The sequence below is a fragment of the Chroicocephalus ridibundus genome, chromosome 12, assembly GCF_963924245.1.
Source record: "Chroicocephalus ridibundus chromosome 12, bChrRid1.1, whole genome shotgun sequence".
In the NCBI taxonomy this organism is placed as follows: Eukaryota; Metazoa; Chordata; class Aves; order Charadriiformes; family Laridae; genus Chroicocephalus; species Chroicocephalus ridibundus.
Window position 1 is genome coordinate 6,489,822 of NC_086295.1, and position 26,694 is coordinate 6,516,515.

A 26,694-nucleotide genomic window follows, 5' to 3' on the forward strand; every position below is an offset into this window, starting at 1 on the left:
ATGTAGATAATATAGAAATATAGATATATATATTTTTATAAATCTATAATCTATCTATATTTAGATAATATAGAAATATAGTATACATATTTTTATGCATATAAAATTCATTGGAAATAGGAAACCAAATTAGTTTATCTTCCTAAAATGGCACGAAACAATGAGTAGCGCACGCTGTTGGAAAGGGATCGGATGTGGGTTTTGGAGGACTTTTTTTCTTCCCCTGAGGGTTCATTCTACCATGTTTATGTCTAAACCCTGCTAATTTTAAAGCCGGCTCACAGGAGACTCATGGTAGGATTTATTTATTTCATTTCACTTTCATTTCGCAAAGCTTTGCTTACCGCGCCGGCGTGCCAGCAGCTCACGGACGCACACCCAGCTGCCGCAGCAGGCCAGCGGCTGGGGGGACCCGTGTGTGCACAGTGACACCCCCCCCACACACGGTGTTTACCGAGAGGCAGAGATTAAACGGGAACCGCTCAAGCGTGCTTAGGCTGATTTTTTTTTAAAAGATCTTTGGAGTGTTAAACATGTAATGAGCTGCTTAGGGCTGTTTTCAAACCAAGATGTGGTCCTGGCTGATTTACAAAAGGCCACGCTCTCCGGCTTCACGTGGGTAAATGCTTTTAAAAAAAATCATCTCCTGGGACTTCGGGGCTCATCAATTCAATAGGACTTAATGATCGGGCTGCCCGAGCCGCTGCCGAAAGTGGGAGTTGAGCTCCTCTCACATGTCAGTTCTTTAGATTATTTCACCTTGTGCTTCTTTATCTCATTTCTATTTAAAGCTGATTATGGCGGCTCTTGAAAGAAGATGCAAAACACCCTTAAATAAGGCACCACTAATACCAATGGTGTCCAGGTGCAGTTTTTAATAGTCTCCCCTCCCTGCTGGTCGGTGCTAGTTGGGGGGACGGGGTGTGTGATGGGGGTGCAGCCCCCCTCATTCCTGGCTCCAGGAGCCAGCTCCCCGCATGGAGGGGGGCAATGTGGTCTATAACGGGGATAACGGGGCACCATCACTCCTCCGGTAAATGTGCAGCTCATGGCGTGTGACTGCAGCAAGCAGCTCAAAGGCGCCTGTGGGGGAGAAGGAAAAAATACTTCGTGTAGATGCATATGTATTTTTATATATAACCGACATACGTGTGTTTAAACATAGCAGCATGTAATTATATATGTTTAAATATATGTATATACAAATAAATATACTCTTGCACATGTGTTGAGGGCTTTTTAGAGGCAGGCGTGAGCCCTGTGCTGATGGGCAGCGCTGCCTGGAGTCCCCCTGCAGGCAAACACCCAAACTCCGTGCCACGCTGGCACTGCCCGCGTCCCAGCCCGGCCCCCGGCCCGCGGCTGAGGCCAGGTACAGCTTGTACCCACCACGGTCCGGTTCACCGGGGCTGGGCCTTTTGTGCCCAGTTTCACCCTAAAATATCGCAGCACTTTCAGACCAACAGTGTCTGATCTTTCCATCCCTGGTGTCTCCATCTCTGAACTTTTCATCACCAACTTCTCCATCTCCAACTGCTCCATCACCACCATCAGCCTCCCGAGCACGGGCACACAGCTGATAAATCTGAGCCTTTAATCGCCCTCACAGAATGGGAGGGTTGGAAGGGACCTCTGGAGATCCTCTAGTCCAACCCCCAACTCCTGCACAGCGTGGCCTTACCTGAGCCATCGTCCCTCTCGCTGGGCCTCGTCACACCTCTGTGCTTCCAGGTTTGTGATGCTGGTGTCAGCAAAAGGATAAACCCGACATATTTGGCTTTCATTTTTAGGTAACAAATCACACACGCACACACACACACACACACACACACACACCCCCGGTAACACATTGGGTTGCCTCACCATGTCAGGTCCCAGCGGACAGGCTGCGTCTGACATGGTGAGGCAGCTCTGCCTGGGGGGGGGGGGGCAATTTACAAACCCTCTGCTTTTATGTCCTGCAAGGTCCCACTTTTTTGATTATTTATGTAGCTAAAAACGATGCAAAAATTAGTGGGGGGGGAAAAAAAAAAACAAACCTCCATAAATCCCATTGCTAAAGACATCAATAAGGGCAGAGGGGGCTGCTGGCCCGGGGTGCCGAGACCCCTGGGGCTGGAGAAGGTCACCAGAAGACCTGATGTCTCTAGCACCCAAGGGAGATTTACTTATTGCCCTCCCCCCTTCTATAAGTTTGGGAAGTTTTCCGCAGTCCTCTGGGCGAGCGGGGCCGGCGCGGGCGCAGCGGTATCAGCAGCCGCGGGTCTATCAGGCTGAGCAGAAGCTTTTCCAGGAACTATCTAGTGAAACACATGACCGTGCCCCTGGCCGAAGGGCGATACGTGACAGGCATTCACTGGGCTCCCGGCGAGTCAGTTGACTTTGTTATTCAAACTATTTTAGTGATGGTTTTTAATCCCAGGCTTAAGTTTTTTCTTTTTTCCTTTTTCCCCCCTCCCCTCTCTTTTTTTCTCTCTGAACAAGGGAATCTCTACGCTGGCAGGATTCAGAGAGGCACAAAGGAGGGAAAAACAAGTTTCAGCCAGAAGAGAAAAGAAAAAAAAAAAAAGGGATGCTGTTAGCATTCCCTGTATGTGAGGGGGTAAAAACATTTTGCTGTGAACTTTATTTTAAAGGGTAAGTGCCAACAGCAGCCCAGTTACTATGCAAATAAATCCTGTGCTCGGCCTTTCTCTCTCAGCCGTAAAGTTTTGGCGCTGGGACTCGCGAGCTGCGGGAGCTGGGCTGCGGGAGCTGGCAGCGTCCCCAGTGCCCCCAGCCCTCCCTCCCAGGGATGGCCACCGGCTGGGGGTGCCACCGCAGAGCCCGGGACCTCCATGGCAGCCCCTGGGGCTCCCCAAGTGTCTCGGCCAGATAACGTGGGGGTGAGCGCTGCAGAGACGTGGGCTCGGTGTCCCCCTGCCCCTTATCACGAGCAGGTTTGGGCAGCTGCTGGCAGCAGAGCCCTCGGCTGTGCCCCCACGACAGGGGACACCCCGGGGCAAGGCAGTGGCTGGAAAGGGCAGCAATCCCACCCCAGCCATCCCCTTCCCGCGGCGGGCAGCTGGGGAGGGCCTGGCACCAGCCACGAAGCTCCGCCGGCAGCTGGGACGTGGGGCTGGCTCTCTGGTGCTGCTGCGGGCTGGCAGGGGGAAGGCAATGCCGGCCTCCGCTGGGCTCGTCCGGGCCATGGCCGAGCCCCGGCACTGGTATTTGTGGTGATGGCTCCCCGTGAGCGCAAGAGGGGCTGCACGTGCCCCAGCCCCCACAAGCCGAAGCTTGCCCTGACAGCCCCGCTCTGATGGTTTCCTATGAAAAAGATTTGAATTTGTGATGCAAATGACTGGGCGTGTGGGCACAGCTGCCGGGAGAGGGCCTGGACCAGGTGATGTGCCCAGGGCAAGGCCCGGACCCCATGGCCGTTCCCACCCCCGCAGCCCGTGCCGTGCAGGGGGCTGCCCTGCCAAAACCATCCAGCCCTCGCCGCTCCTCCCTGCGTGCCTGCGGCCGCACAGTGCCACGCCGCAGCTCTTGCAGTGGCACCGTGACTCCCCAACCCGTGCCCACCCCCGGCTCCCGTCTGCAGCGAGCTCGCTTCGTCCCAGGACAACGAAAGGCACACGGTGCAGGTCAAAGAGGATGCTCCATCAAGCAATGTGTGCAAACAAACAAACAAACAAAAAAATATCATGCTTTTAAGGAATTGCAAGGTGATTTAAGCACTCGTCCTGTGCTACCCTGACCAGTCAGGAGGCACGCAGCCACCGCCTGCCATCCCACACCCCCCACAGTCCCCCCAGCTGCATTCCACTCTTGTCCCTCTCACACAGCGACCCATCGGACTCTTCCCACTTTCCCAGCCTGACACCGGGCCAAGGAAGCGCTGGGCTCCTTGTCGGGGGGCGGGGGCGTAGGCTTCCCTCGCCACCTGCCATCGCACCCCCACTTCCACCCGGGAAGCCAGACAGCTTGTTATTATTATCATTATTATCCTGCCCGGCCACGATTTGACAGTTGGGTTTTCGCAAACAGGAAGGCGGCAGGTCGGGCTGTTGTTTTGATGTGGTTGTTTCTCCAAAATGAGCCCGGAGCAGAACTGCGCGGGATGCAGGAATGGCGTTCGGCAGTGGTGGGCCGGGTGCCGGGCAAAGGAGGCTGCTCAGCGCCGCCTGCCCCCTCGCTTCCCAGCAGCTTTGGCCACCTTTCAGGAAATTAGAGTCAGCTAAATGGAAAATCATCACTCTTTTAACTTTAAAATGCACCAGACACGGTTTGCTTGGGTTTTTTTTCAATGACAAATTAATCTTTGGGGGCCTCGGTCTTCCCATTGACCTGGGGAGACACAGGTCCTCGGCGAAGACAAAAGCCGACGTTCAGCAGTGCGGGAGCCCTGCCTGGGGACGGGCACCACGACGCTCCCGGCACCCTCGCCCGCCTCCAAAATCCTCCCCTCCCTCCTCCTCCTCGGAAAGACTCATGACAGGGAGAGAAAAGAATTGCTGAATAATCTCCAGCCCCGATAGTACTTCAAAGGCAGGTTTCCCGGGCCAGGCTGTGCTCCTCGCCAGGGCTGGGCTGGATGCGGCGCTCGGCTCTTACTCCTTTGGCAGCCCCACAGCCATATCCAGAAACTAATTACTTAAAAAGGAAATAAATGTCACCCGCATGGTTGTAAGCAAAACCCTGGGCAGGACGAAGAGCCCCACCAGGATCTGCATTCTCACGCAACATGAGCAAGGGAGGAATGAGCTGTTTCCATTCATTGAGATGGGCTGTTTACTCTGAGACCTACTGATGATGTTAGACGTGCCCACTCTGTGCCTTTAAGTTCCGCAGTTGATCAGACACAGTGCTGAACTGCCTCAGCGTCCATCCTGCTTCCCCAGGATGGCTTTAGGTGATGCTGTTCATCGTCACCTTCCGAACAGCAATATACACCAGTGCCAAAGAGGCGGGGACTTGCTGGCACCAGCTCTGCTGTAACCTTTACAGAGATGAACTAGATAACTAGTACATTCAAAGAGAGTATTTTTATTTACTTTTAAAAGCTGATATTCACAGTTTTTAATGGTCAAAATCTGAGAACCAAATTTTTAAAGCAACTTGATGAAGGAAAAGTCCAAGGTGGCCGAATAACACAAAGGAGGCGCAGGGGCGCGAGTACCTGCCGGAGCCTCACCGCTGCCTGCCCATGCCTGCCCGATCCCTTGACCGGGACAGGACTTTGGCAGACCACTCACTTTTGGATGGATTCAATTTAGGAAAAACACTTATCCTAAGTCAATAGCAGAACAAAAGCGATATCCTGAGGATTCTGGGGTAAGATCTGATCTCAGCTGTCCCAGTTTCCAGTGGCACACTTTACAGCCTCTGCTCCGCACAGACTGGGCGTGAGCCAGCACCCAGTGCTTGGGGACAAGCGCTGGGGACCACACAGCTCTGGTGTGACACTCCAGGAGCTCACAACCCCTGAGGTGTGAGGAGCTACAGCTGACTCAGGCCACGCAGAGCGAGCAACGGCACGTGGGACACGCTGGGAGGGACGGCTGTGGCCACGCAACGCCCGTGCGACGCAGTGCCGGGTCCGGATGCCAGCAGGGGCTCCTGCCGGGCCCCACTGCACCCCAGGACGCGTGTTCCCACGGGTCCCACCCCCCCGACGCTGACGGGCAAAGCCCCAGTGTAGCCAGACCTGGCCAGTCCGAAAGAACTCCCTACCAGACTCCAGCCGAGCAAACATGCTACCATACAGTATCGAATCATTTTAAAAGTTAAAATAGTTTATTGCTGTTCTTTGTAGAAATGCACTTAACTTACATCATCTGTTCTCTTCCTTTATTTGGCTGTTGGGTTATAGGCATAAAAAGGTTACGTTTACCCATTTGTTCAGTGACATAACACCTTTTTTCTCTTTTACGCCACTCACGATATTCTCCTAAGCTTCGCTGGCCAACAGCCCCAAATCTCTTTTACATAAATACTGTAAATGTCTCCATAGGTTGCAGCATTGTAACAAAAGATCTACCAAAGTAGACAAAAATGTTCGGTATTCTTGGTTGGTTTTTTGCATTTAAAAATATACCTAAATTTGAGATAATCTTAACAGAGTAACAATTACGATAAGAAAATAGTACAGTGCGTTGACTAAAGGAATATTCTGCTCTCCTTCAAGCCAATATTCCCTTTTGCATGTTGAAGTGATTCAGCAATTACTTAAGAACTTTTACCTACATACAATAATTTAGTAAAATGAGAATTAAACAAGGCAGATACTTACTACTATTCTTCTGTCTGCAATTCACAGCTCATGCGAATAAAATCGCAATAAATATTAAAAAATAGTTTTTCTTTTTCTTTTTTCTTTTTTTCTGTAAGGCATCTCTGAGTATTACAAAGTTTTTGTACAACCAAAAAATAAGATTGCTTTTTTCCATGTTCTCCGAGTACCTCTGTACCTCAACAGTAATTAAGAGGACTGCAGGTTTGATGAGGAGGGGAGGGCTGACGGGGGAGGGCCGGAAAGACGACCGACGGGTGATGGAAGCAGACCGCAATGTGTGCAAGAATCTGTAGTTTTCCCGTGAAACATTTCAGTCACTTCTAGAACATCTTCAAGACAGTATCTGTCCAGATTGAAAAAAAACAACAAAAAAAAAAAAAAAAAAAAAAACACAACTTACCAGAAGTCCATTTTCATGAGCACAGTCAGACTGCAAGGGTTTGGGTCCGCCCTTAACACTATAAATAGCTTAGGTATTGATATGCACCTATGTAAAGGGGATAAAGGGGAGGCGCGATTTTTTTTGTTGTTGGGTTTGTTTTTTTTCTTTTATTGGGATTTTTTTTTTTTGTCGTTGCTTCTGTTGTCCTAGTCGTATCCTTCCAAGTGTAAAAGATTGTCCTAGGCGGCGCAGGCGCGGGCAGGGCCCTCACTGCATGCGGTCGGGCTGCAGCTGTTGGGGCTGGTACTGCACGAAAGCGGTGGCGGGCGCCGCGGGGTTGCTGGCGGTGATGGGCGGCTGGACGGCGCCCGTGTAGCCGTATCCCACGAAGCCGGCAGCAGGAGAGGCAGCGTAGGGGTACTGATCGTAGGCAGCTGTGGTGTACTGGGAATAGGCTTGGCTGGCGGCGGTGTAGTCGATGTAGGGAGACGTGATGGACTGCACGGGGGTAGGGATGACCACGCTGGGCTGGATGATGGCTTGGGGGTAAACATAGTGGGGCGTGAGTCTGTGGAGACAAAGGGCGAGAGTCAGCGAGGGGCTGGGCTTCCTCCAGCCTGCGTATCGCCCTCCTCCCCCCCCCAAATTCATCTGCATCAGCCACGGTGCTGCCCCCAGTGCTGCCCTTGAGGCAGGGTGCTGCTCGGGGTGGAGGGAATGAACAGCAAAACACTCCTAGAGCCCAAGGGCGGAAGCAGTGCAAGGTGACGCATGGACTGCAAGAACAGACACACGCCATGGTCTCCATGTCTTGTATCTCCCACTATCCAGGCTGTTGGTCCCCAAAATAACCTCCCTGAATGGCTGCGACACAGCCCCTGCCCGACTGCCTTGCCGTATCTCCCTGACCCCCACGTGCCCTGCCTGTCCCTGCCAGCACTGGCAGTCTCGCCGTGTCCTGTATCCTCCAGGTCCACAGTCCCACCATCACCCAAACCCTGGCAGAGGCTCCCGAGGACCCGCATCCTCCCAGCACTGGGACACCAGGTCCCTCCTCTGCTCATCCCATCAGGGTAGCGTCCCACCAGGGAAGACCACTGTCCCCAGGCTTAGCCAAGGCCCTTCCAGCTTGTGAGCTGTTACCAGTTACTACACATTTAAGCCAGTGTTTCCATAACACTGGATGTTTAGGGCAATGCTACAGGGTGTTTGGAGTAAAACACAAGATATTAATTCTGGTTTTGTTCCTCCAAGTAACACTCCTCAGCAGCGACCGTGCCAGCAGCCCCCGGCCCAGGGGCAATGCCCATGTGCCCACGAGCCCCGTGGCCAGCCGACCCCCGGCATTGCCTCTGCCCTCGCGATGCCGGTCCTAAAGCGTTGCTTTTCACCAGCCCCTGCCCTGGGGTAGCCATGCTGCTGAGAGGAATTTAACACCACCACAGTCAATTAAAGTCCACAGACTTGAAAGATCCTGGAGATGGTTAATGCAGGATTGCCCACGCATTTGCTAAAAACTATTAATGAGGAACAAAGGAAAACAAAAAACAAAAAGCAGCAAAATGAAAGGGCTGTGTTTTCCAAAGGGCCCACAAGAAGTCAGGCCTCAAACAAGAGCAAAAACTGCAGAAACCTGAAGGTTTAGGTCCATCCACACGAACTGCCACAGGCCAGAGAAAAATGGGCAACCAGCATCTGCCCGCCCAGCCCTCAGCAGCAGAGCTCCATCATGCACAGGCTTGACGATCTGGGGCTAGTTTAAGAAACTGGGGGGTGCAGACTGCCACCAGCCAACGGCACGTGACCGCTGGAAGATCAGAGACACGTGCACCAAGAAGCACGTGCTGTGGAGAAGGTCCCTTTTGGCCAGCTGTTGCTGAACCACGTAAGGCAACGGCACGAACCAAAAGCCACTCCAGAGAGCTCCTTCCACCCTGCCCCCAAGCCCAACTTGTTTTGGCAAACAAACCAAAAAAAAAAAAAACCCAAGGTAAAACTCCGCAAAGAGCTTGTGCAGATTCAAATATTTTGGGGATTTTTGTGTGGATGTGTGTGACAGCACATTTTTAAACACAACCACTTTTAAAAGCCTCCCACAGGCTTTTCACAAGCCGCAGGCTTGTACGTGCCTGAATTGCTCTCTAAGGCCGAGCTCAGCTGCTCGGGAAGAGGATATCTTGCCCATTCATCCATCTGACCTCCAGGTTGGAAGGCCCAGCAGACTCACCACGCTGCGGGACCCAGTGCTCTGGTGCTTCATGGGGACCCGCAGCCAGAGACTGGGAACTTCTGTGGATGGGTCGTGGCTGCCCTCGTTCCACCCGAGTGTCCATTCTAGGTCTCAGCTACCACATACTGGGGACCACCTGGAGCTGGTGGTCCCCCCCATCCAGCAGTTACGGGGCTGTTCCTATTTGCTTCACAACCAGCACAGGATGGTTTAACCCAGTCTTCAGGCAGGAGAAAGGCTTCTCACAAACAAGTGCTCATCTGAACGAGTTTTCTCTCGTTTTCCCACTCACATATGCACTTTGCTTTTTCTTGAGGCAATTTGCATGATGAGAGAATGATGTTCTCCTCCCCCCGCCCAGCAACACTGCCTCCAAAACCAGGGTCCTTAGATAGAACAAGGCCACCCCCAGAGGTGCAGCACCAGGGAGGAGGATGGGTGGTGGGGAGCAGCATCTCAACCTTTGGCTGATTAAGTGCAAGACCACCTCCAGAGGCCAGAGCCACCCCCGGTGTGGTGCGGAGAGAGGGACGTCACAGCCCTTCAGTCCATAAATGCACCATACCCAATATCACCCTGTGACTAACAAGAATGAGACGAGGCAGCCGAAATTCACTGAATCACTTTTGGTTAGCTCTGACCTAAACTGACGCTGCTCGGCTGAGTCGGAGCTAGAGCTTATGGACCAGCTTGGACCAAGGGCTGAACTCGCACTCGCATCTTCTGAGGAGCTGGGCCTAGTCCCAACCCAGAGGTTCCTTGTCACTGGGGGTTTGTTTTGTTTCGTTTTAAATAATGCAGAGGTGTGATACTGCTCTCTTGGCCTGCCAGGGTCTGGGGACAGCCTGCGCAGACCAGGCACTGGCCCAGGCAACCCTTGGGGGCGAGAAGAGCCAGCCCCGCACATGCCTCTTGCTCTGCCCACTCGTACATTGGCAGCTCGGACAAGAGCCTGCATCCCAGACTGGCGAGGGATGCTCTGGCTGCCTGTCACTTCTCCCTGCATGTGTCCCACCACCGGGCTTCCTGCTGCTTGAGGGCTTGATAAAGTTAAAACCACTCCACAAATGCAACAAAAAAGCAAATGCACAATCCTCACGCTCGGGACTCACTAAAAAAACACCCCACCAGCAGGATCAGAGGCGGGGGGTGGGGGGCGTGCATTTTTCCAGCACGCAGGCATCCAGCCTGTGCCTGCAGAATGACCAGGAGGACGGTCCGAGAGCCTCCAAGCAACCCAGCCTGGGCACCACCCCGTCTGAGCAGCTCCGCCGGTCACCCCCCGGTGTCCCCTGTCGCCACCCAACTGCTCTGCGGAGCCGGCACCCCCCATGGGGAGGACGTGGCCACATGCGGGGCCATCAGGGCGAGCGCATGCTCACAACTCATCCCCGAGAAACTCTGCGTGTCGGCTTTGCTTTCACGTACACAGCTCCTCCATTGCAGCTCCCACGGCGTGCTCCGGAGAGACAGCAAATCCACGACATCCTGCACTACTGTTTTGCTCAGCAAGGAAAAATTCCAGCTCTTCAATGCTACTTTGAATAAAAAGCACCATTAGCTAAGACGACAATAAGTATTTCTGTACTCCGTTTCCAGAAATACATCCCAGCCCAATGCATACCACACACCATAGTTTACTGCACTAGAAAAATCACACTCAGCAACTCCAGAATCTGCTTCTATGTAAAAAGGAAGGTTCTTTTGGTCTGCGGGCTTTTAATAATTTAGCTAGAAATTTCAATCAAGACATTATGCAGTTTGGACGTCTGAACTAGGCAGACAGATGGCAACTCATTGATCAAAACAAAACACACAACACAAGGTAAGGTCACTGTGATGTCTTGCAGCTACAAAAAACCCCACAGCACCAGTGCAGTACGATGAAGTTCTCTATTGGCTACATTTAGCATCCACAGAAGGTCCTAAAATATTCCGCCCCCCTCCATATTTTTTTCCCCAGGAAAAAAGCAGCTCTTTTGGAGTTCTTTTTCTAGGAATCAACAAACTCTAATCTGAATTTCTACAGAATGAGTCACATCTGTGTTTTAAGAAGCCTTTCCCTTCCTCCCCGCAGCGTTCCTCTGTCCTCTGGGATAGGCCCTGACAGCCAGAAGAGAACTTCATCTACGGTCCACACAATGCGATTATAAAACATCAACCAAGTGATCAGCCATCGGCACCACACACCAAAGTCATCCTGTGAACAGCAGACATGAGATGCTTATGGCATTACGATTAATCACAGGCAAAGTCCACAAAAACGCAACGAGCATGTTCAAACCTAAGTCTAGAGCCAGCGGTGGCCACAGGAGGGACTCGGGAGGACCGTCGCGGTGCAGGACTGCCACGCTAGCCCACGTTCCTAACTACGTGGCACGACGCCACGCTACCCTGGCAGCCAAAAATTGCAAGACACAGAACAAAAGAGATGGTTACGGAGCCATTGGCAGAGGAGACGCCAACTCGGCTTCTGCTTTTGCTGTGCAAAATGCAAAGGGCAGAACAAAAGCAGCCCGGTTTTGGCGCGGTCCTGGGTGGAGATATTCAAAGGCATCAGGTGAGGCCAGCGCCCTTGGCTCCCAGGAGGTGCTGCCTGCTGAAAGAGCGGACTTTTTAAAACCTGCCGTCACCCAGTTGTCCCCACCACAGCGGCAGGGCTGCCGGGGGAGAGCTGCAGGGCGGGCAGCGGCAGCCCCAAGGGCAGCCAGGGGGAAGGGAGAAGTAAGAAGGCCACGTGTCCCTCACCCCTTCCCAAATGGCAAGGGAGAGGAATGAGCTAACGAAGCCCTCTCCCCCGTCAGCAGCTCTATCTGGCAGAGCTCACCGCACAGATACTTTTTAGATACTTGATTATTTTAGGTCAGGTTTACACCTAAAATGTGTTTTAGCTGCACCTTCTCAGCTCTCCTCCATCCTGCAGGACTTCCTATGCATGATCCATGAGCAGCTCCTGCAAGCTACGTGGGTCTGGGAGAGCAGCATGGCAGGATCTCCCGACCTCCTTGAGCTCTGCCAGCCACACCAGGAGCTGCTTTTGCTGCTTCTGGAGAGGTGGGAGACAACTGCAACCCTCTGCCAAGAGGGACACGGCATCACACAAACACTTGGGAAACAAGGAGGGGGACAGGGCTCTTGGCAGCCTCACAGAGATCAGCACACAAATGCCACCACCACGACCAGCCTTTTATTCCTTCGAGAATAAAAGAAACAGAGCCCTTTGTGTCTGCCAGTGAAGGCACAAATTCTGGCATTTGACCCCAGGAATTTGGCCTCCATTTCCACTAGAGTTGACCCGTTAGCTGCTACAGGGACACCCACACTGCCACAACACGTGATGGCAGGCGGTGAAGGCTTCAGTTGGTAGGTGGTACTGCAGAACCATGACACAGCTGACCATGACAGCAACATGACAACTACCTCTGGTGAAGTAACACCTCCAGCCACAGCCTGGATGACAGATTTGAAGATGTATTTTGAAGTGGGTTCATGAGTGTAAGACTGGGCACACCCCAGCGACCCCAAGGAAAGCAACAGCACTCCAGGAGCTCTGCACTTGCATTAGCAGTGCCGCAACACCACCTCGGTGCCGGTGATGCACAGACACATCCTGCTGTAACTCATGCCCCAAGAACATCATTCCTGAAGGACACTCCCAAGCCAGCAAGCACTCACCTCGTGGAGCCACTTTAAGTAAACCTTTGTGGAGCAGTGGTAGGCTTGGCAACACATATCGTACGGGCTCCAGCCACAATGAAAGGCTGTAGATACATGAGAAATCAGTCCCTGTTCTCAAATCCAGACACGATGAGGAGGGGCTACAGGCCGGAGCATGGCCAGGTCAGTCCCTGCCTGCCAACAAGGACTCTTGCTCCAGGAGGAGAACTCATGAAGTTTTCCACCAACAATTCCGACCAGATCAGGACATTCATCGTGCCCAAAACCACTCCAGTATCCATCAGCTTTCACTGCCATGGGCTGGGCTTCAACCACTGACATGACAAACCTCTGAATCCCAAAATGTCCCTACTAAAGCTGATTTAAACATGCATTGAAATGTCAATGGCTTCTGCCTCATCAGCCAGCTCAAAGTATGGCAAGGATGAACTCTACAGCTCCACAGTACAGTATTTATCCTCACCTACTACAATAGGACTCAAACCCAAAATAGTAAACCAACCAACTCTATTTCTGCTCATCTTGTAACTAATTTGCCTGTCTGTCTTCTACTCATCCTCCTCCGGCCCTCTGGGAAGATTTACACAGCAGCCTGTGTTAACAGGTAAAAAAATAGGTTTCCTGCTTCCTTCTTGGGACCAGACATCACCACACACTGGTGGCGATCACCAAGGAACAACCAGCCACAACAGACTGTCCCAGGCTGGAATCAGTACAAGAGAAAAAGTGATTGTATTACAGGATTCAGTAAAAATGCCTGCTGGTTGCTGAGCCTACCAAAACCATTGCTCGAGAAACACAAATGCCAACTGAGAGTATGAGAGCAACCCATGATTTCAATTTATTTTCATTTTGGCAGAAGAGAGAAAATTTAAGGAACAGGAGGCACCGCAGTAGCTGAGAACCTACCATAGACCAGCCATGTCCCCATTTTGCAGCGTTAGCACATCTTGACTTCATGATGCAATGGACTAATGGCCCATAGTGGAGGAAGGTGGATCCCACAGAAACAAGTAAAAAGAAATGCCACCTACAACTTCCCCTATAGCTGGTGCAGCTATAAAAAAATAGCAGCTAAAAAAAAATCAAAAGAAATAGAAAAAAAAAAAGAGGTTGCAGACCAAAGACAAGAGTATATCTTCTCATAAAGACGTAATCCCTTTTCTCAGCTTAACCAAGAGTCTGAGATCAACATGCTGAGCTCCACCACGAGTTCACCGGGCTCAACAATTTACAGCTTTATCCTCTGCATCTTGCTTCCCCCACACCCTAAGGAAAAAGAAAAAAAAAAAATAGTCCCAAACAAAGGCATGTTGAGCCAGACCAAAAATAGTTTTGGAGAAGCAGGCTGAAAAATACTCAGGTAGCAGGAGATAACATCTGCCTGAAACAAGAGCCATCTGGCACCAAGGAAAAAGCCACATGGAAGTTTATCCGCAACCAGTCAGCTACCCAGAGAAGGAAAAACCCCTCCCCTCTCGAGTTATCAGCACAGCCAAACCAGAAACGAACTGACAGAAGAAACAGAAAATGCTTCACACCAGCGCACTACAGGAGCCCGAGTCCTTCAGCGTCGGTGTGAGAAGCCCAGGAGGATGCTGGAGTCACCCTGTCCACACAGGAGCAAAACCAGAGGCTCTAACAGATTAGCCCAGGAAGCCCCAGGAATTCTGCCTTGAACTAAGCTTTCCAATTTTCTTCTGCAATTTGGGGAAAACCAAAGGCTGCAGAAACATATCTAAAGTCTTCTCAAGTGCCTGACAAGTTTTGGCATAATATATATTAAACTGACTACTTTAAACTGGTTCCGTTTTTTAATGGACTGACTTTCTTTACACATAATCCCTTCGACTGACTTTTAATTAAAAGCATCTGCACATTCAATTTATCAAAACCTCTTGCTTGGATAGATGAAGTATTTTGAAGTACAATGCTTTAGTTATGGAAGAAGCAAGGAAATATCTCTTTTTGAGAAAAGAAAACCTACACTGATAAAACAAGTGATTTCTACACCAAGAAAGAAATTCCATTTTAAGAGTTTCAGTGATGTCTGCTGCCAGTTGTGCTTCTGTTGATCTACAGCATCTTCCCACAAGGTGGGACCCCAGGGGAGCAGCGAGCCTGCTCCTGGCACGACTCTCCCCGGAGCAGAGCCGGCGGCAGCTCAGCCATGGCACAGGAGAGCTGAAACGCTCAAAGCTGGCCACAGGGAAATGGCAGGGGACAGCACGATCCTATTTACAGGATTTAGAGACCGAGAAATAGGAGACTCAGTTTAACTCTAGAGGTCCACGACTTTTCATCTTTTGTGATCATAGAGTATATTTAGCTTCGGTATGTAGCTTGCTCCCATCTGCGGGGAACAAGTTCTTCATGTAAGTAATATTTAGAAGTGACCCGGTGTCCTTGCTACCAAATTATCAGCACAACAACTGTCTAGTTCCCTCTCTGGTGTCCTCAGGCCGGTCAGAGCTGCATTTATCATTCGAATTACTGGGCACGTATTTAACACTACGGAGTTAGGGACCAGTACGCCAACAGCTGCGCAAAGGAAAGATGAGATCAAGTACAAGCTGGACTCCTCTGAAAATCCCGGTGCGTGCATGAATCCGCCACACTGGGACTAAGCAGCACCAGCCAGATCCGAACAGGAGAACTTTGCATCTGCCCCTCCCCAACTCCTGCAATAAGGGAAAGGGACCGAGGTCTCTGCTGCCAAGGCGGCTGCTCTCGCGCTGGTAAGGATGAAGAGCAAATCCACTGAAGGCAATGGAATCACGCAGAGAAGACGTCAACAACTCCAACTGTGTGCTGTAAAGACAAAGCTAGAGACAGCTCAGCCTGGCTCTCATCACGCCCAGGTCCGTGCCCTGGCTGCACTGGAACGGCACATGGCACCCTCCATCCAGACTCTGTCCCCTGCAAAAGGTCTACTGCTGCCTTGAGCTTGGCACAACATCGACATAGTCAAGTGTAAGGCCAGTGTATCAGACTGCGCTCTCCTTTTCTACAGGCCTATACTAGACGCAGGACATGAGCAAATCACGCCCAAAAGCAAAACAAATTGTATACCAAGGCCTTGGGACTGACGCCAGCATTTGCCACCTTGAAGGAGGTGTTCATGAAAATTCGCAAAGCCATCTGATCTGCTTACAAATACATGCCTACTCTTAAAAAAAAAAAAAAAAGAAAAAAGAAAAAAAAAATTTACAAAAGGAGTTCTTTCTGACTGGCAAACATTTGGTCTGAAGAGCAGTAACCATGCCTGAGAACTAGCAGCTGAAGCCATTTGGAAAATGGATTTGAATGTTTCTTAGGAAATCCCCCCCCCCAGAGCTTTCATGTCATTGGCACACGATAACCAACAGGTGCCGGCTGTGCCGTCCCCACGGGAGCACGTGGCAGAGCAGGCGGGGGTCCGGCAGCCGGACGGCTTTTGGTAAGTGATGCCACAGGGAGCCGGGGCACGGGGGATGCCGGCTGACAGAGGCTGAGCAGAGCAAGGCCAGCACGCGCCGCTTTGTAAGCATAACCACAGAAACGATGAAAGTTAGTTTCCTTTTATTTTTAACCCGATAGAGAAGTTTTAAGGATAAACAGCTGCAAGAGAGGGTGGGCTGACACAAAGAGGGACTTTCTTCACTTCCTAACTGCAGCAGCATCTATGCGTGAAATTTCAAACTCAGATTTAACTGTTTCCAATGCTGCCTGAGACCAAGTGTGGGCCAGAGTCAGGGGGCCACCAGAAAAAGCAACTACACACAGATGAGCAGCCGGGTCTCTGGAGCAGCAATATCCCATGTGCAGATATGGAAAGAGCTGGATCCTGCTGCAAGAGACAGATAGATGTTTCCAACAGCTCAGTCACTCGCTCAGGCACTGGTAGATCTCCCACACAGATAGCTCCTTCGCTGAGGCACAGCCACAGGAATGCATCTGCCATACGCTGCTCCGTCCAGAGCAGCAAGCACGGCTGGGAAGAGAAGAACCAGGGAATCCCCGTTCCCTGCACAGCCTCAAGCCTGTCTCGAGGACCAGAGTCCCAGAGGAGGGAGCCAAGAGGGGGGCACCAAGCAGCTCTGCCACATCGCCACGTACTCCTGGTCAAGGGGTCTATACAGGGTTGCTCTAGCAGCTTCCAAGAAGTCTTCCATGTTTCTCAAAACTTCTTAAAAAGGGACACCGCTGCAGTCAGAGACGGCTCCATTTGGAGACAGAGGGTCTCCCCCCTCTCTGGTCACGTACGCACACTCGGTGCTGGCTGGTAGCCGCAGGGAAAGGCTGCCTCCAAGCAAAGCACCGTCTGTAAGCTCCAGGCTGAGCCCCCAGGCCTAATGCTGCTTCCCCAAACTCAGAAGCCAGATCTCCGAGTCACCCTGACACAGGCGCATCCTTTGCCTCGCGTTGCTGTTAAGATCTCCGGTTACGACAATCTAGAGACTGCTCTCCCAAACAGGATTTACTACCGACTCCGCGCTGTCTGCCATGCAAGTGCCTGCCCTGCCAGGACAGTGGGAGGAAGGACAGAGGCTCCTCGTGGTTTCTCTTTCTGTTCCGCATACCCCAAGCAATATTTACAGCTGCATTTGGGTGCCTGGTAGTGGGGAGGGGGAGCCTTCAGTTTATAAATAATCCTCGCTGATGTTTGGGTGATTTTCATAGTTTCCATTCATTTCAAGTTTCACCAAAACCCACATTTTGTGGCTTGATAGCTGGAACACGACTGATTGGCTTGCACTTATTTAACTGCCTAGCAGTTAGCGGGTTGTTCATTCATTTCTTCCTCGCCAAGTCCAGCTTGGGCACCTCATAGCCTGCATCCCGTAACAATCATCTTTTGGAAAGCACCTGCCAACGCCGGGGCACAAACACTTTGCAGCGGCAGGAACTGCAGGAGGGAGAACCCCGCGACGTCCCACTCCGGGGCAGCACAGGCGAGCCACTGAGCTTCACTCGGGGCAGGTCAGGATCCGCTCCATGCCGTGCAGAGCAAATGGACAACGGCAACTCGGTGAAGCTTCCAAAGACAGACAGACCCCGATAAACTCCTCGTCTATCCTCAAATCCCACAGAAGGCCAAGGAAATGCAAGAGGGGAGCCTGGCAGGCTCTTAATTTTGTTGGTCTACTGACGAGACCAACCGGGTCCCCAAGAGGGAACCGGCAGCCGAGCTCGGTTGCTTGACTGAGCACCTGATGCTTTGCTCGGAAGCCACAGAGCAGCCCCAGCCGTGGTGCTCAGGTAAACGGCTCCACATTTTGCCAAACTCACATTTTCAGTGATTCTGCTCCAGCAATGACTGAGTGCAATGAAATTCTTGTTTACTGATGCTTGCAAATAATGATATATAATCCCCTTCCTCCACCCCTCCACTCTCCTGGTTCCTGTCTCTTGGCAACCGATAAATAATTTATAGTACTCTCTGCTGTATGTGCTAACTGCAGCTCTGCTGGTTTAATGATGAAACCAATGCCTAAGAACTGGAACAGTAACTGTCTAGATCACAAGGAACACGCAGTCAGTTGATCCCACACTCCTCTGTACACCGAAACCAAAAGCAAACTGTTCAAAAAGAAAAAAAACCTATGTTTTTCCAGAGCTGCAGGGCTGCGGCTGCTGGGTAGGAACAGCACCCGCAGGAACAGCAGATTATCTGCGGGAGGAACAGGCGTGCGCCGGCTCTCCGCCAACACGAGGAGTTTAACGTGCTTCACCCTTTTGTTCTGTTCTGTTAGCAGGCGTGAAGAACTCCTAACAGGCTGGTTTTATCATCAGCCTCTCTTGTGCACTCCTGTGCAACTGGGAAAGCCTCTGGGGTTCACATCTCGAATGCACCGCTGCTTTGGGGGCTAAGAAAGCTATTGCAGCTCCCATGCAAGGAGAGCTATCAAAAAGCAGCATCTTGTCTCCGTAGACTACTACGGCTCTTGCACCAAAAAAAAAAAAAAAAAAAAAAAAAAAAGACTCCATTTCATGACAGATGTTCTTCGAGTCTTTCCAACAGAGCCGTAATCGCTTACGAAAAGCGGCATGCTTGAACCGTACACAACACACGTACGCTGGGTGTGCACTATTGTGGCAACACAGTCTCTTACATCCATAAACTCATTGGAATGAGATTACCCCGGCAGTTGGCAACTGCAGCCATGAGGGCAGAGGAGTGAAAGTTTCTGTTTTGTTGTTAGCAGGTTTTTTTTCTTTAAAAAAAAAAAAAACCCAAAACAAAAAAACCCAAAAACACACACATAAAAAAACCACCCCAAAAAAAACATGAGCAGAGAGCAGGAAAGGATGAAGTATTTCTGTTGACAAAGGCCAAAATCCCATCTATTTATATTAGAGTCACACAAAAAACACAACAGAGCAGCGCTCAAAAGCTTTAAAAAATGCACCTACTTTCTTAATGCTCTTAGAAGATAATAATAAAAAACCCTATCAATATTCACTTTCTGAAACGGTGTAAAAAAAAGAACTGCATCAATCATTAAACAGTTAAATGAAGGCAGTATGACAGTCACTATTGTTCTCGTGAAGCACACTTGTCTTTTGCCGAGCAGCTGCCAGATCCTATTAGATGTATAAAAAGAGGACTTTTCTAACCGAGCAGGGATGGTATAAGCTATTGAAAACAGCAGACAAAAGCCCACTTTTGCAGACTATTCAAGCCTTGTATAACATCTGTCCAAAATCAATTTTTGACCTAATGTTACTTTCATTAAGTAACAGACTTTGTTTCCAATGCAATTTGTTTTCTAGGATAAAACTGTACCCTAAGCATGATTATGTGGGAAACAGCACGGAGGAAGCAGAAGATCTTATTTAAGAAACATGAGAACAGAATTTGCTTAATTGTTTTGACACCTTAAGTACTATAATAGAGAAACTATTTTCCGTTTATTTGAATTCTTGAAGTTGGCAAAGCAGCAAGCAATGCGCTGGGTTTATTATGACTAAGATTTACTGAGGATAAAGGCGGATCTTTGGGAATTATATTGAAGTTGACAAATGCACAAAACTTCTGAAATCTTCACCAGAAAGTACTACAAACATTAACAACAGCTGTTGAAACTGTCCACTGTTGGACGGCTGAGGCTTTTTTCACGCATTTTAAATAATGAGGAAGTTGATTCGTGAATTTGATTTCAAATAGACTGTTAAGAAACATTCCCACTTACCCAAAGGGTCTCTGAATGAAGGCTGGATGTAGCTGCTGCACACCTATGGTAAAACCTAAAAAAGCGTTCAGAAAAAAGCAATATTAATGAATGGCATCCATGGTAATATTCATCTTGTAATATACATAGGTAATTACACCTCGGACCACATGTACATGCATTTCATCTGCTATGCATGTGAGCAAATTCAGAGTCCCATTTAGAAACAAGTTAATTTTAATATGCGTATGCGCTATGCACGAGGACCAGATGGGAATTCAGATTAAAGAACAGTATGAAAGTGCTGTTACTGAAGAGACAATGGGGTATAATGCCTTATTTTACACATTGGGTACTGTGGACATTAAACCGAAGGGCAGAATGATGAAATGGAGCTTACTGTTAATACTGACGTAGTGAAAAGGATTAACAGGAAAATAGATTAACCGTGGAATAAAATGGCTTTAACTCAGTTATACAAACTTAGGTGCATAACAGTGGTGTAACAGGTACGAGTAAGAAGATAGGGAAGGGAGGTAACCGGGCAACAGTGGCCTCAGCCAACAACCAGCACTGTGAGGGGTAAGCACGCATCATCGGATCAGACGAATCCATCCCGAGTAACTCGTTTCCTCGTCTTACAAGTTATTCTAATAGAGAGAGACGGGATCTCCTGGATGCCTCACCAGTTTGAATACTCCTTGGTTTTGCTCCCAAATATGCCAGGTTCACATTTGCTTTCCTGCCATCGATGATGGGGTTTGGGTCTTTGCACGCCCTTTCAGCCGCAGCTCTGTCTGCCATGGTCACCTGGAATCAAGCACAGCCTTGTTTGTAGCAACGCCACTTTGTAAACGCTCCAGCAACAGGCACTAAGTAGAGTTTATTTATCATTCTATTTTGAATCCGGACCTAAACTCTGTTTCGTGCCCAGCGAGACGGGAAGGGCTCCTGGGGAATGACAGAAGAGAGGGCTCCCCCCTCGCCAAGCGACTCCGCTGGGCTAACGCCAGCCGTTCTCTCTCGCCTTCCCACCTCCTCCCCGGAGCTTTTTTAGGGGGTTGGTGGGGCCGGTCCCCAAAATCCCCCCAGCAGCGGCAGCTCCGGGGATGCGGAGCCCGAGGGCAGCGCGGAAACCCGCCAAAAAAAAAAAAAAAAACAACAAAAACAAAAAACAACAACAGACGGCAGCACCGGCAGTGCTGAAAACGCAGGGTACGACCTCGGCAGGCACCGGGGGGGGGGCTTTCGGCCGGCGCCGGGGCGGCTTTCCTCCGGGGACCCCCGGACCCGGCAACCGGGGAATCCGCCGGCCCGGGGGCACCGCCGCCAGCCCCCTCCCCCGGGTCGGGTCGGGTCGGGTCGGGAGGGGGGGCTGTCCCGCCGCCCATCACCGCGGCGGTGGGGAAGCGGGGCCGGGACACACACGCACGCAGAGCGGCACTTACAAAGCCGTATCCCCGGGATTTGCCGGTCTGCCGGTCGGTGATCACCACCGCCTCCTCGATGTCCCCGAAGACCTCGAAGTACTTCCTGAGGGAGGAGTCGGTGGTGTGGTAGGGCAGCCCCCCGACGAAGATCTTGGTGAAGGTGGTGTCCTTCTGCACGGTGTGCATGGTGCCGGGCGCGGCCGGACCCCGCCGGCATCCACCCCGCGACGAGAAGAAACACCCCCACACACACACAAGCACACCCCCGGCTCCGAGCCCCGGCGGCGGCCGAAGGGAGCGGAGCAGGCGGCTGGCTGCCGGGGGCCCTACAGCCGGCTCATGGCCGCGCTTTGTGCCGGGAGCGCGGGCGGCGCCGCGCCCTGCCGCCGGTGCCGGTGAGTAGCGGCCGCCTGCCGCCGCCGCTGCCTTTGTAGGGCCGCGCCCGCCCCGCCCCGCCCCGCCCCGCCGCCGCGCAGGGGCCACCGGGGCGCGTAGTCCGGCACCGCGCCCGCCCGCGCACCCGCCGCGGCCCGGTCCCGGGCAACCGCGGGGGTGGGTGGGGCCCCGGGCCCCCTGCGGCGACGGGCCGCGGGCGCTGCCCACGGAGCTGCTTCGGCCCGCGGCCGCCTTGTCCCTGCGGCCCCCCCCGGGGAGACGGGGACCCCCTTGGCCAGCCCCCCCCAGCCACGGTCCCAGCCTGGCCCAGGCGACAAGTCCTCCCGGGGAGCGGCTACAACGCCGCGGGCGCGGGGAGGGGGTTAAGGCGAGGGGGGGGGTTTAAGGCGAGGGGACTGAGCCCGCCAAATAAAACCGCCTCGAAAGAGGGGTTTTTCGCCCCCCCCCCCCCCCCCCTTCTTTTCAGTTGCACAATAATCTCAACTGCAAGTGTTTAATCGCTGGCAGGTTCGGACACAGGGACAAAGCCACCGAGCAGTTTGCCAGCCTCTGTGGCACGCTGGGTGGCGAAGGCGCGTTAGGAAGCCAAGGCAGGAGGAAGGGATGGTCTTGAACCAAGTCAAGGAGGAGGAAGAGCCAAGGGTTTAAACACGGAACGGAGGTCCAAAAGTATCTTTCTTAAGCAGGTTCCTAAGCTTCCTGCTTTGCCAGAGGACGCATGGACAACATCTATCTGGGCATCCTGCCTCTGGGGGACAGGGATGTGTTATTCCCATTTCCACTGGTGGGCAGCAATGGGGTTCCTCTCCCCTGTCCCCCTTTTTGCATTTTATTCCCTCTCAGGATGGGCAGCTCCTACAAGGGAGGCTGTGAAAGGCCACTACCTTTGATCTGACCTGGGAAAGCTGGGATTTAAAGCTGGGAGTATCGTTACTGTAGTGCAGCCCCATAGTCAATTCAGGTAACCCTTTGTTCATAACTGCAGGAAAACCAAAGCTGAAAAGCTACTCGGTGCCCCAAAATCCACCCTTGGAGAACACTCCAGTGGTGGAGTGCTTGCAATGCTTTTATTCCCCCCCCACCCCCAACAGGGGTTAGAGCCTGAGGTGTGGGAGCGGGTCCTAGAAAACATCTTTCATTCACAGTTTTCATCACCTAAAAATTCATCAACCTCAGGAACTGCCCCTGTGCCTTCGGTTTATCTTACCTCTACAGGGTTATCATTTGGCAGAGAGAGATTTTTTGCCACGTGATAAAAGCAGAGGTAACATTTTAGCAAAAAAAAGCCAGTGAAGTTGTAAATCACCATCTACTTTGGCTTCTGTACAGCAGGTTCAGACTCTGCAGACATTTTTCTTTTACAGAGCCCACAGAGAAAAGCCAGTTATTTCAAGAGAAAGGAATGCGTTAATGTCTGCACTCTGTAGTTATTCATTAATATTTTTCTTGCACTGCTTCCATAGCTCTAAACACCCTATGCTTCATAAAAGAAAGAAGGAAAAAAAAATACTGAGGAAAGCCATTAAGCTTTTCATTCCTAAAGCACCAGACTTCAAGACTAGGACACGATTCCATTGATTACTGTGGAAGAAAGATGGAGCTGGGCCAGCAGCACCCAACATCACGGCAACACGAACAGCCTCCTGCAAAAGGGACGGTCACGTGGGAAGCCTGGGAGCCTTTGTGTTCTACGCAGTGATGTGTGTGTGTGCAGGCACGAGCTGCCCCTGCTCCGGCCCAACAGCAAGCCCCGAATACACCTTTGGGGTCGGAATACAGCCAGAGGCCGGGGCCTCTCCACCACTGAGTCATACCCCTTCTGTCTGCATGACTTCCACCACTAACTGCACATCAGCTGCTTCCCCGGCCGCCCGAGCTAATGACAACCCAGTTGGCATTCAGTCGCTGTCCTTTTACAGAGCTTCATTCTGCTCCAAATGATGGCAAAGATTCAAATCATCCAAATAGACTCCGGCTCCTCTGCAAGGAAGGCGAGGCTCACGGAGTTCTCAAAAGCTACCAGAAGTATCTCAGTTCTCCACACTTACACTGATCAGGGAAAGAAAAACATCACATACCTTTTTTTTTTTCCTCTTCACACAGAAGCGCTACATCTCTCACAGGAGGAACCTCAGGTCCTCTTCTTTCCTAGAGGCGGGAACAGAAGTTCTCTCACAGGCAAACAGAGCAAAAAAGAAATCAGGGCTAAACCTGCCCTTGGTGAACACTGCAAACCCCACGGCACTGCCGGTGTGGCTGGGGGGCGCGTGCATTTGTTTTGCCACACCCTGGAAAGCGGGACAGGAAATTAAGTCTCCTGTCTCATGGTACAGCTACTATAAGCGCGGGATCTAATGAGCTGTTACCACAAACACAGCGGGAAAGAGAAGAGAAAGTGAGTAAGGGTGAGTTTATGTGACTTATTTATTTACCGATTTACTTTTTCCCCTCATTCTTGGGATAAACAGTAATCCTCCCCAAAACACTAGCAGATTAAATCCAGCCATCAGATCAAACCTGCCGGAGGTTGGCAGAGCTATCGTGATGACACCCTCCTGTGTTTCTACTACAATGATAAGAGTACCTGAGAAGAGTACGTTTCAAGTTTCCCTGGTCAAAGAAAGCTCCTGCATAGAGGCGTCTCTCAAAGTACGAAGCTGCCTTGGGGAATGCTGGACAACGCTTAGTACAAATCCAAGAGCAGACTGCAAGCAAAAAGGGGAACACAGATCTGATACGTGCTGTTACAGGGCTGGATTTAGTTCTTTGTATCTATTAAGAAATAAAACTACACTGGTCAGTCAATGAGGAGGCTCGGAGAAAAGTCAGCTTTAGCAGCAGTGTACAACCATCCACGTTCTTAATGTCTAGGATTTATATTGCAAATCCAGAGCACCCTGTTCTCATACTGATTGGGAAGATTAATTTTATGGCAATTCAACATAGTTAAGAGAACTCACTGGCTTTTTACTTGCATGTTAATATACTCCTTGAGGGTCATGTAAAACTGATACAAAGGCTCCTTCAGGTGGACTTCAGCAGCATTATCCAAGACGTGAAATGGAGCAGTTGCAGATCACCAAACCAAGAGTCCTGGATTCCACTGAAAGTCTTAAAGAAGGCGGCACTGCAAGACCAGCCAGGCACAGAACCATGTAGAAATGGTCCCTGCCTAAAAGAAGAGAAAATAATTATGGCAGAGGGAGTTGTACCTCTGGGAGCAGAAGGACAGGACAGAGAGACGAGGAAAGGCTAGCAAATTCACTGCAGGGAAAGGCTAGCCCTGTTCCTTGCCCTCTGCAAAGCCACAAAGTCTTTTCTGTTCTTGTCCCTCCCTTGGCAGGGAGGGGTGGAACAAACGCCAGTGAAGCTCTGTGGTGCTGTCCTTGTATACTTGTTTGAGCATTTCCCTTTCTTCCCCTGGTGTCTTTGGGAGAATTGTGTTGAGACATCGCAGGTCTGATCTGAAAGCCATTGAAGAACCTCCCTCACGTCTTATGAAACCGATGGACTGTATTTTTTAAATGGAGCAGGGCTACTGTGGAGCTCTGACCTTTTTCAGTTTCTGCTGCTGCTTAGCCAAGACTTCATTGCCATAGGGCAGTGCCCTTGGGTTTTGTCATGGATACCCGCTTACTGGTTATTGCAACAACAGCAGATGAAACATCCCTCTCAGAAGCTCTGCAGTTCAATAAGTTAGCTGGAGAGCAAGGGCCCTACTGTGGGAACTGTTTGGTTTGTTAGTTTTACTAATGCTCAGCCTGGATGCTGGCCACCAGCTAGGCTGCGAACAGTAGCATTGCTGGGAGATCTTGAGGGAAGCTGCATGCAGTGGCATTTGGTTTAGGTTATAGCAGGAAATTCTGCATCTGGGCCCTTTGTCTCAGATTTTCTGCTTTGATGCCCTGAACACACCATGACCATTGCTTAACTCAGAGCTGCTGCTGCAACAAGAATTAAAAAATAAAATTTCTCTTCCATGGTCCAGGAGGTGGTGTTTCTCACAGGTAGCCCCCTGGGAGCTGTGTGTGTAAATGTCCCAGTCAACCAGACCGTAGCCAGTCTTGGCAGGGCGTGCGGGGGAGCTGGGGTGACAACGCGCGGCGGGTGCAGCAGAGCTGGTTGGGCCTGCCAACCGGGGATTGTCACAGTCTGACAGCAGGGAGCTGGGCTGGCTTTCTGAGCGATGAGAATACTGCCCTCGATTAGGATGGTGACTTGTTTTCTGGCATGGCTGGCATCTATACCAAAGAGTTTTGTCATCGTCAGTATTGTAATGTCTTGGCCTAAAGCAATGGTAACCCTCGCCTTTCCTGTGGCCTTGGGGAAGATTGCTCTTTGGCCTGTTAGTCAATAAACTAATGAAAAGTGCTGTCATGTTCATACTGCAACTAAATTATGCAACAAATCCATGAAATCCTTCACTAGTTGATTTCGGTTTTTCCTGTACTTTGTAGGAGAAGACAGGAAAGGGATAATAAAGGTTAGAAACAGAAAGCAAACAACTTGTGTCTGTTTCTGGACCAGAAGTTTCTATCCAGGTTTTCTACTACAACTCCATTGATAGTAAGTAATGGTGAGGAGAAGCTGTAAGGCAGAGAGGTCTGTTTTCCTGCTATTGACGGCATTAGGTGATGTGAAAAGAACGTTAAATATGTAGGCCAAAATACTGCCATTTCCTCAAGTTTACCTTTGGTGATGCCATGGAGGAAGACTCTCTTCAGGAACAGGCTCAGGTATCCCCAAATCTGAGGGGCAGGGCGTGGGGAGATGGGAGAGAAAGATGAAGAGAGAAAACCACTAGTCATCGTCTGCTAAACAAAACCTCCAATAAAGATATTGGTCCTTTCCTGAATTTCTGCGGAGAAATTATGGCTTTTTTTAATGGAAATTTTGTCCCAGCTCCCTCAGGCTGGGATTTAATTATTGAACAAAAGGGGTTTCCTCCCTGAAAAAGTTTTTTAGAAAAAACATTTGAGTCAAACTGCAAAGCTCACATCTCAAAATAGTTTCACTATTCACTACAAACTAAAAATGTTTTCACTATTTCAATTTTATGTTGTACTTTGGGAAAACATTAACTCTAACATCATACTTTTTTTAGCATTTTGAAAACCACAAACTACATTTTCAAATGAGCAAGA

General features: G+C 50.7%; 1 protein-coding gene and 1 long non-coding RNA gene across 3 annotated transcripts; both read right to left on the reverse strand.

Annotated features, from left to right (window-relative positions):
• Positions 1-249: 249 nt before the first annotated feature.
• On the reverse strand, positions 250-2,223 carry LOC134522459 (uncharacterized). The gene is made up of 3 exons (XR_010073059.1): positions 2,040-2,223; positions 1,682-1,741; positions 250-1,083 (listed from the first exon to the last, which is right to left on the reverse strand). It is a non-coding gene; the product is annotated as an uncharacterized LOC134522459 (long non-coding RNA).
• Positions 2,224-5,759: 3,536 nt separating this feature from the next.
• RBM38 (RNA binding motif protein 38) lies at positions 5,760-21,566 on the reverse strand. Of its 2 annotated transcripts, XR_010073058.1 has the most exons (5): positions 21,173-21,485; positions 20,411-20,534; positions 19,746-19,800; positions 6,768-7,230; positions 5,760-6,623 (listed from the first exon to the last, which is right to left on the reverse strand). XR_010073058.1 is itself a non-coding variant. In XM_063350116.1 (4 exons), exons 1-4 carry the CDS (start codon positions 21,338-21,340, stop codon positions 6,930-6,932), a joined length of 648 nt encoding a protein of 215 aa, XP_063206186.1. In that variant the 5' UTR covers positions 21,341-21,566; the 3' UTR covers positions 5,760-6,929. The 2 variants fall into 2 exon arrangements, 1 of the variants encoding a protein (XP_063206186.1); XM_063350116.1 differs by having other exon boundaries at positions 5,760-7,230; positions 21,173-21,566.
• Between the last annotated feature and the right edge of the window lie 5,128 nt (positions 21,567-26,694).

Coding starts and splice junctions, on each gene's coding strand:
- RBM38 (XM_063350116.1), bottom strand. CDS start 21,340: ATGCACACCGTGCAGAAGGACACCACCTTCACCAAGATCTTCGTCGGG. Junction 20,535..21,172: donor AATCCCGGGGATACGGCTTT/GTAAGTGCCGCT, acceptor GCTTGATTCCAG/GTGACCATGGCAGACAGAGC. Junction 19,801..20,410: donor ACCAAGGAGTATTCAAACTG/GTGAGGCATCCA, acceptor ACGCTTTTTTAG/GTTTTACCATAGGTGTGCAG.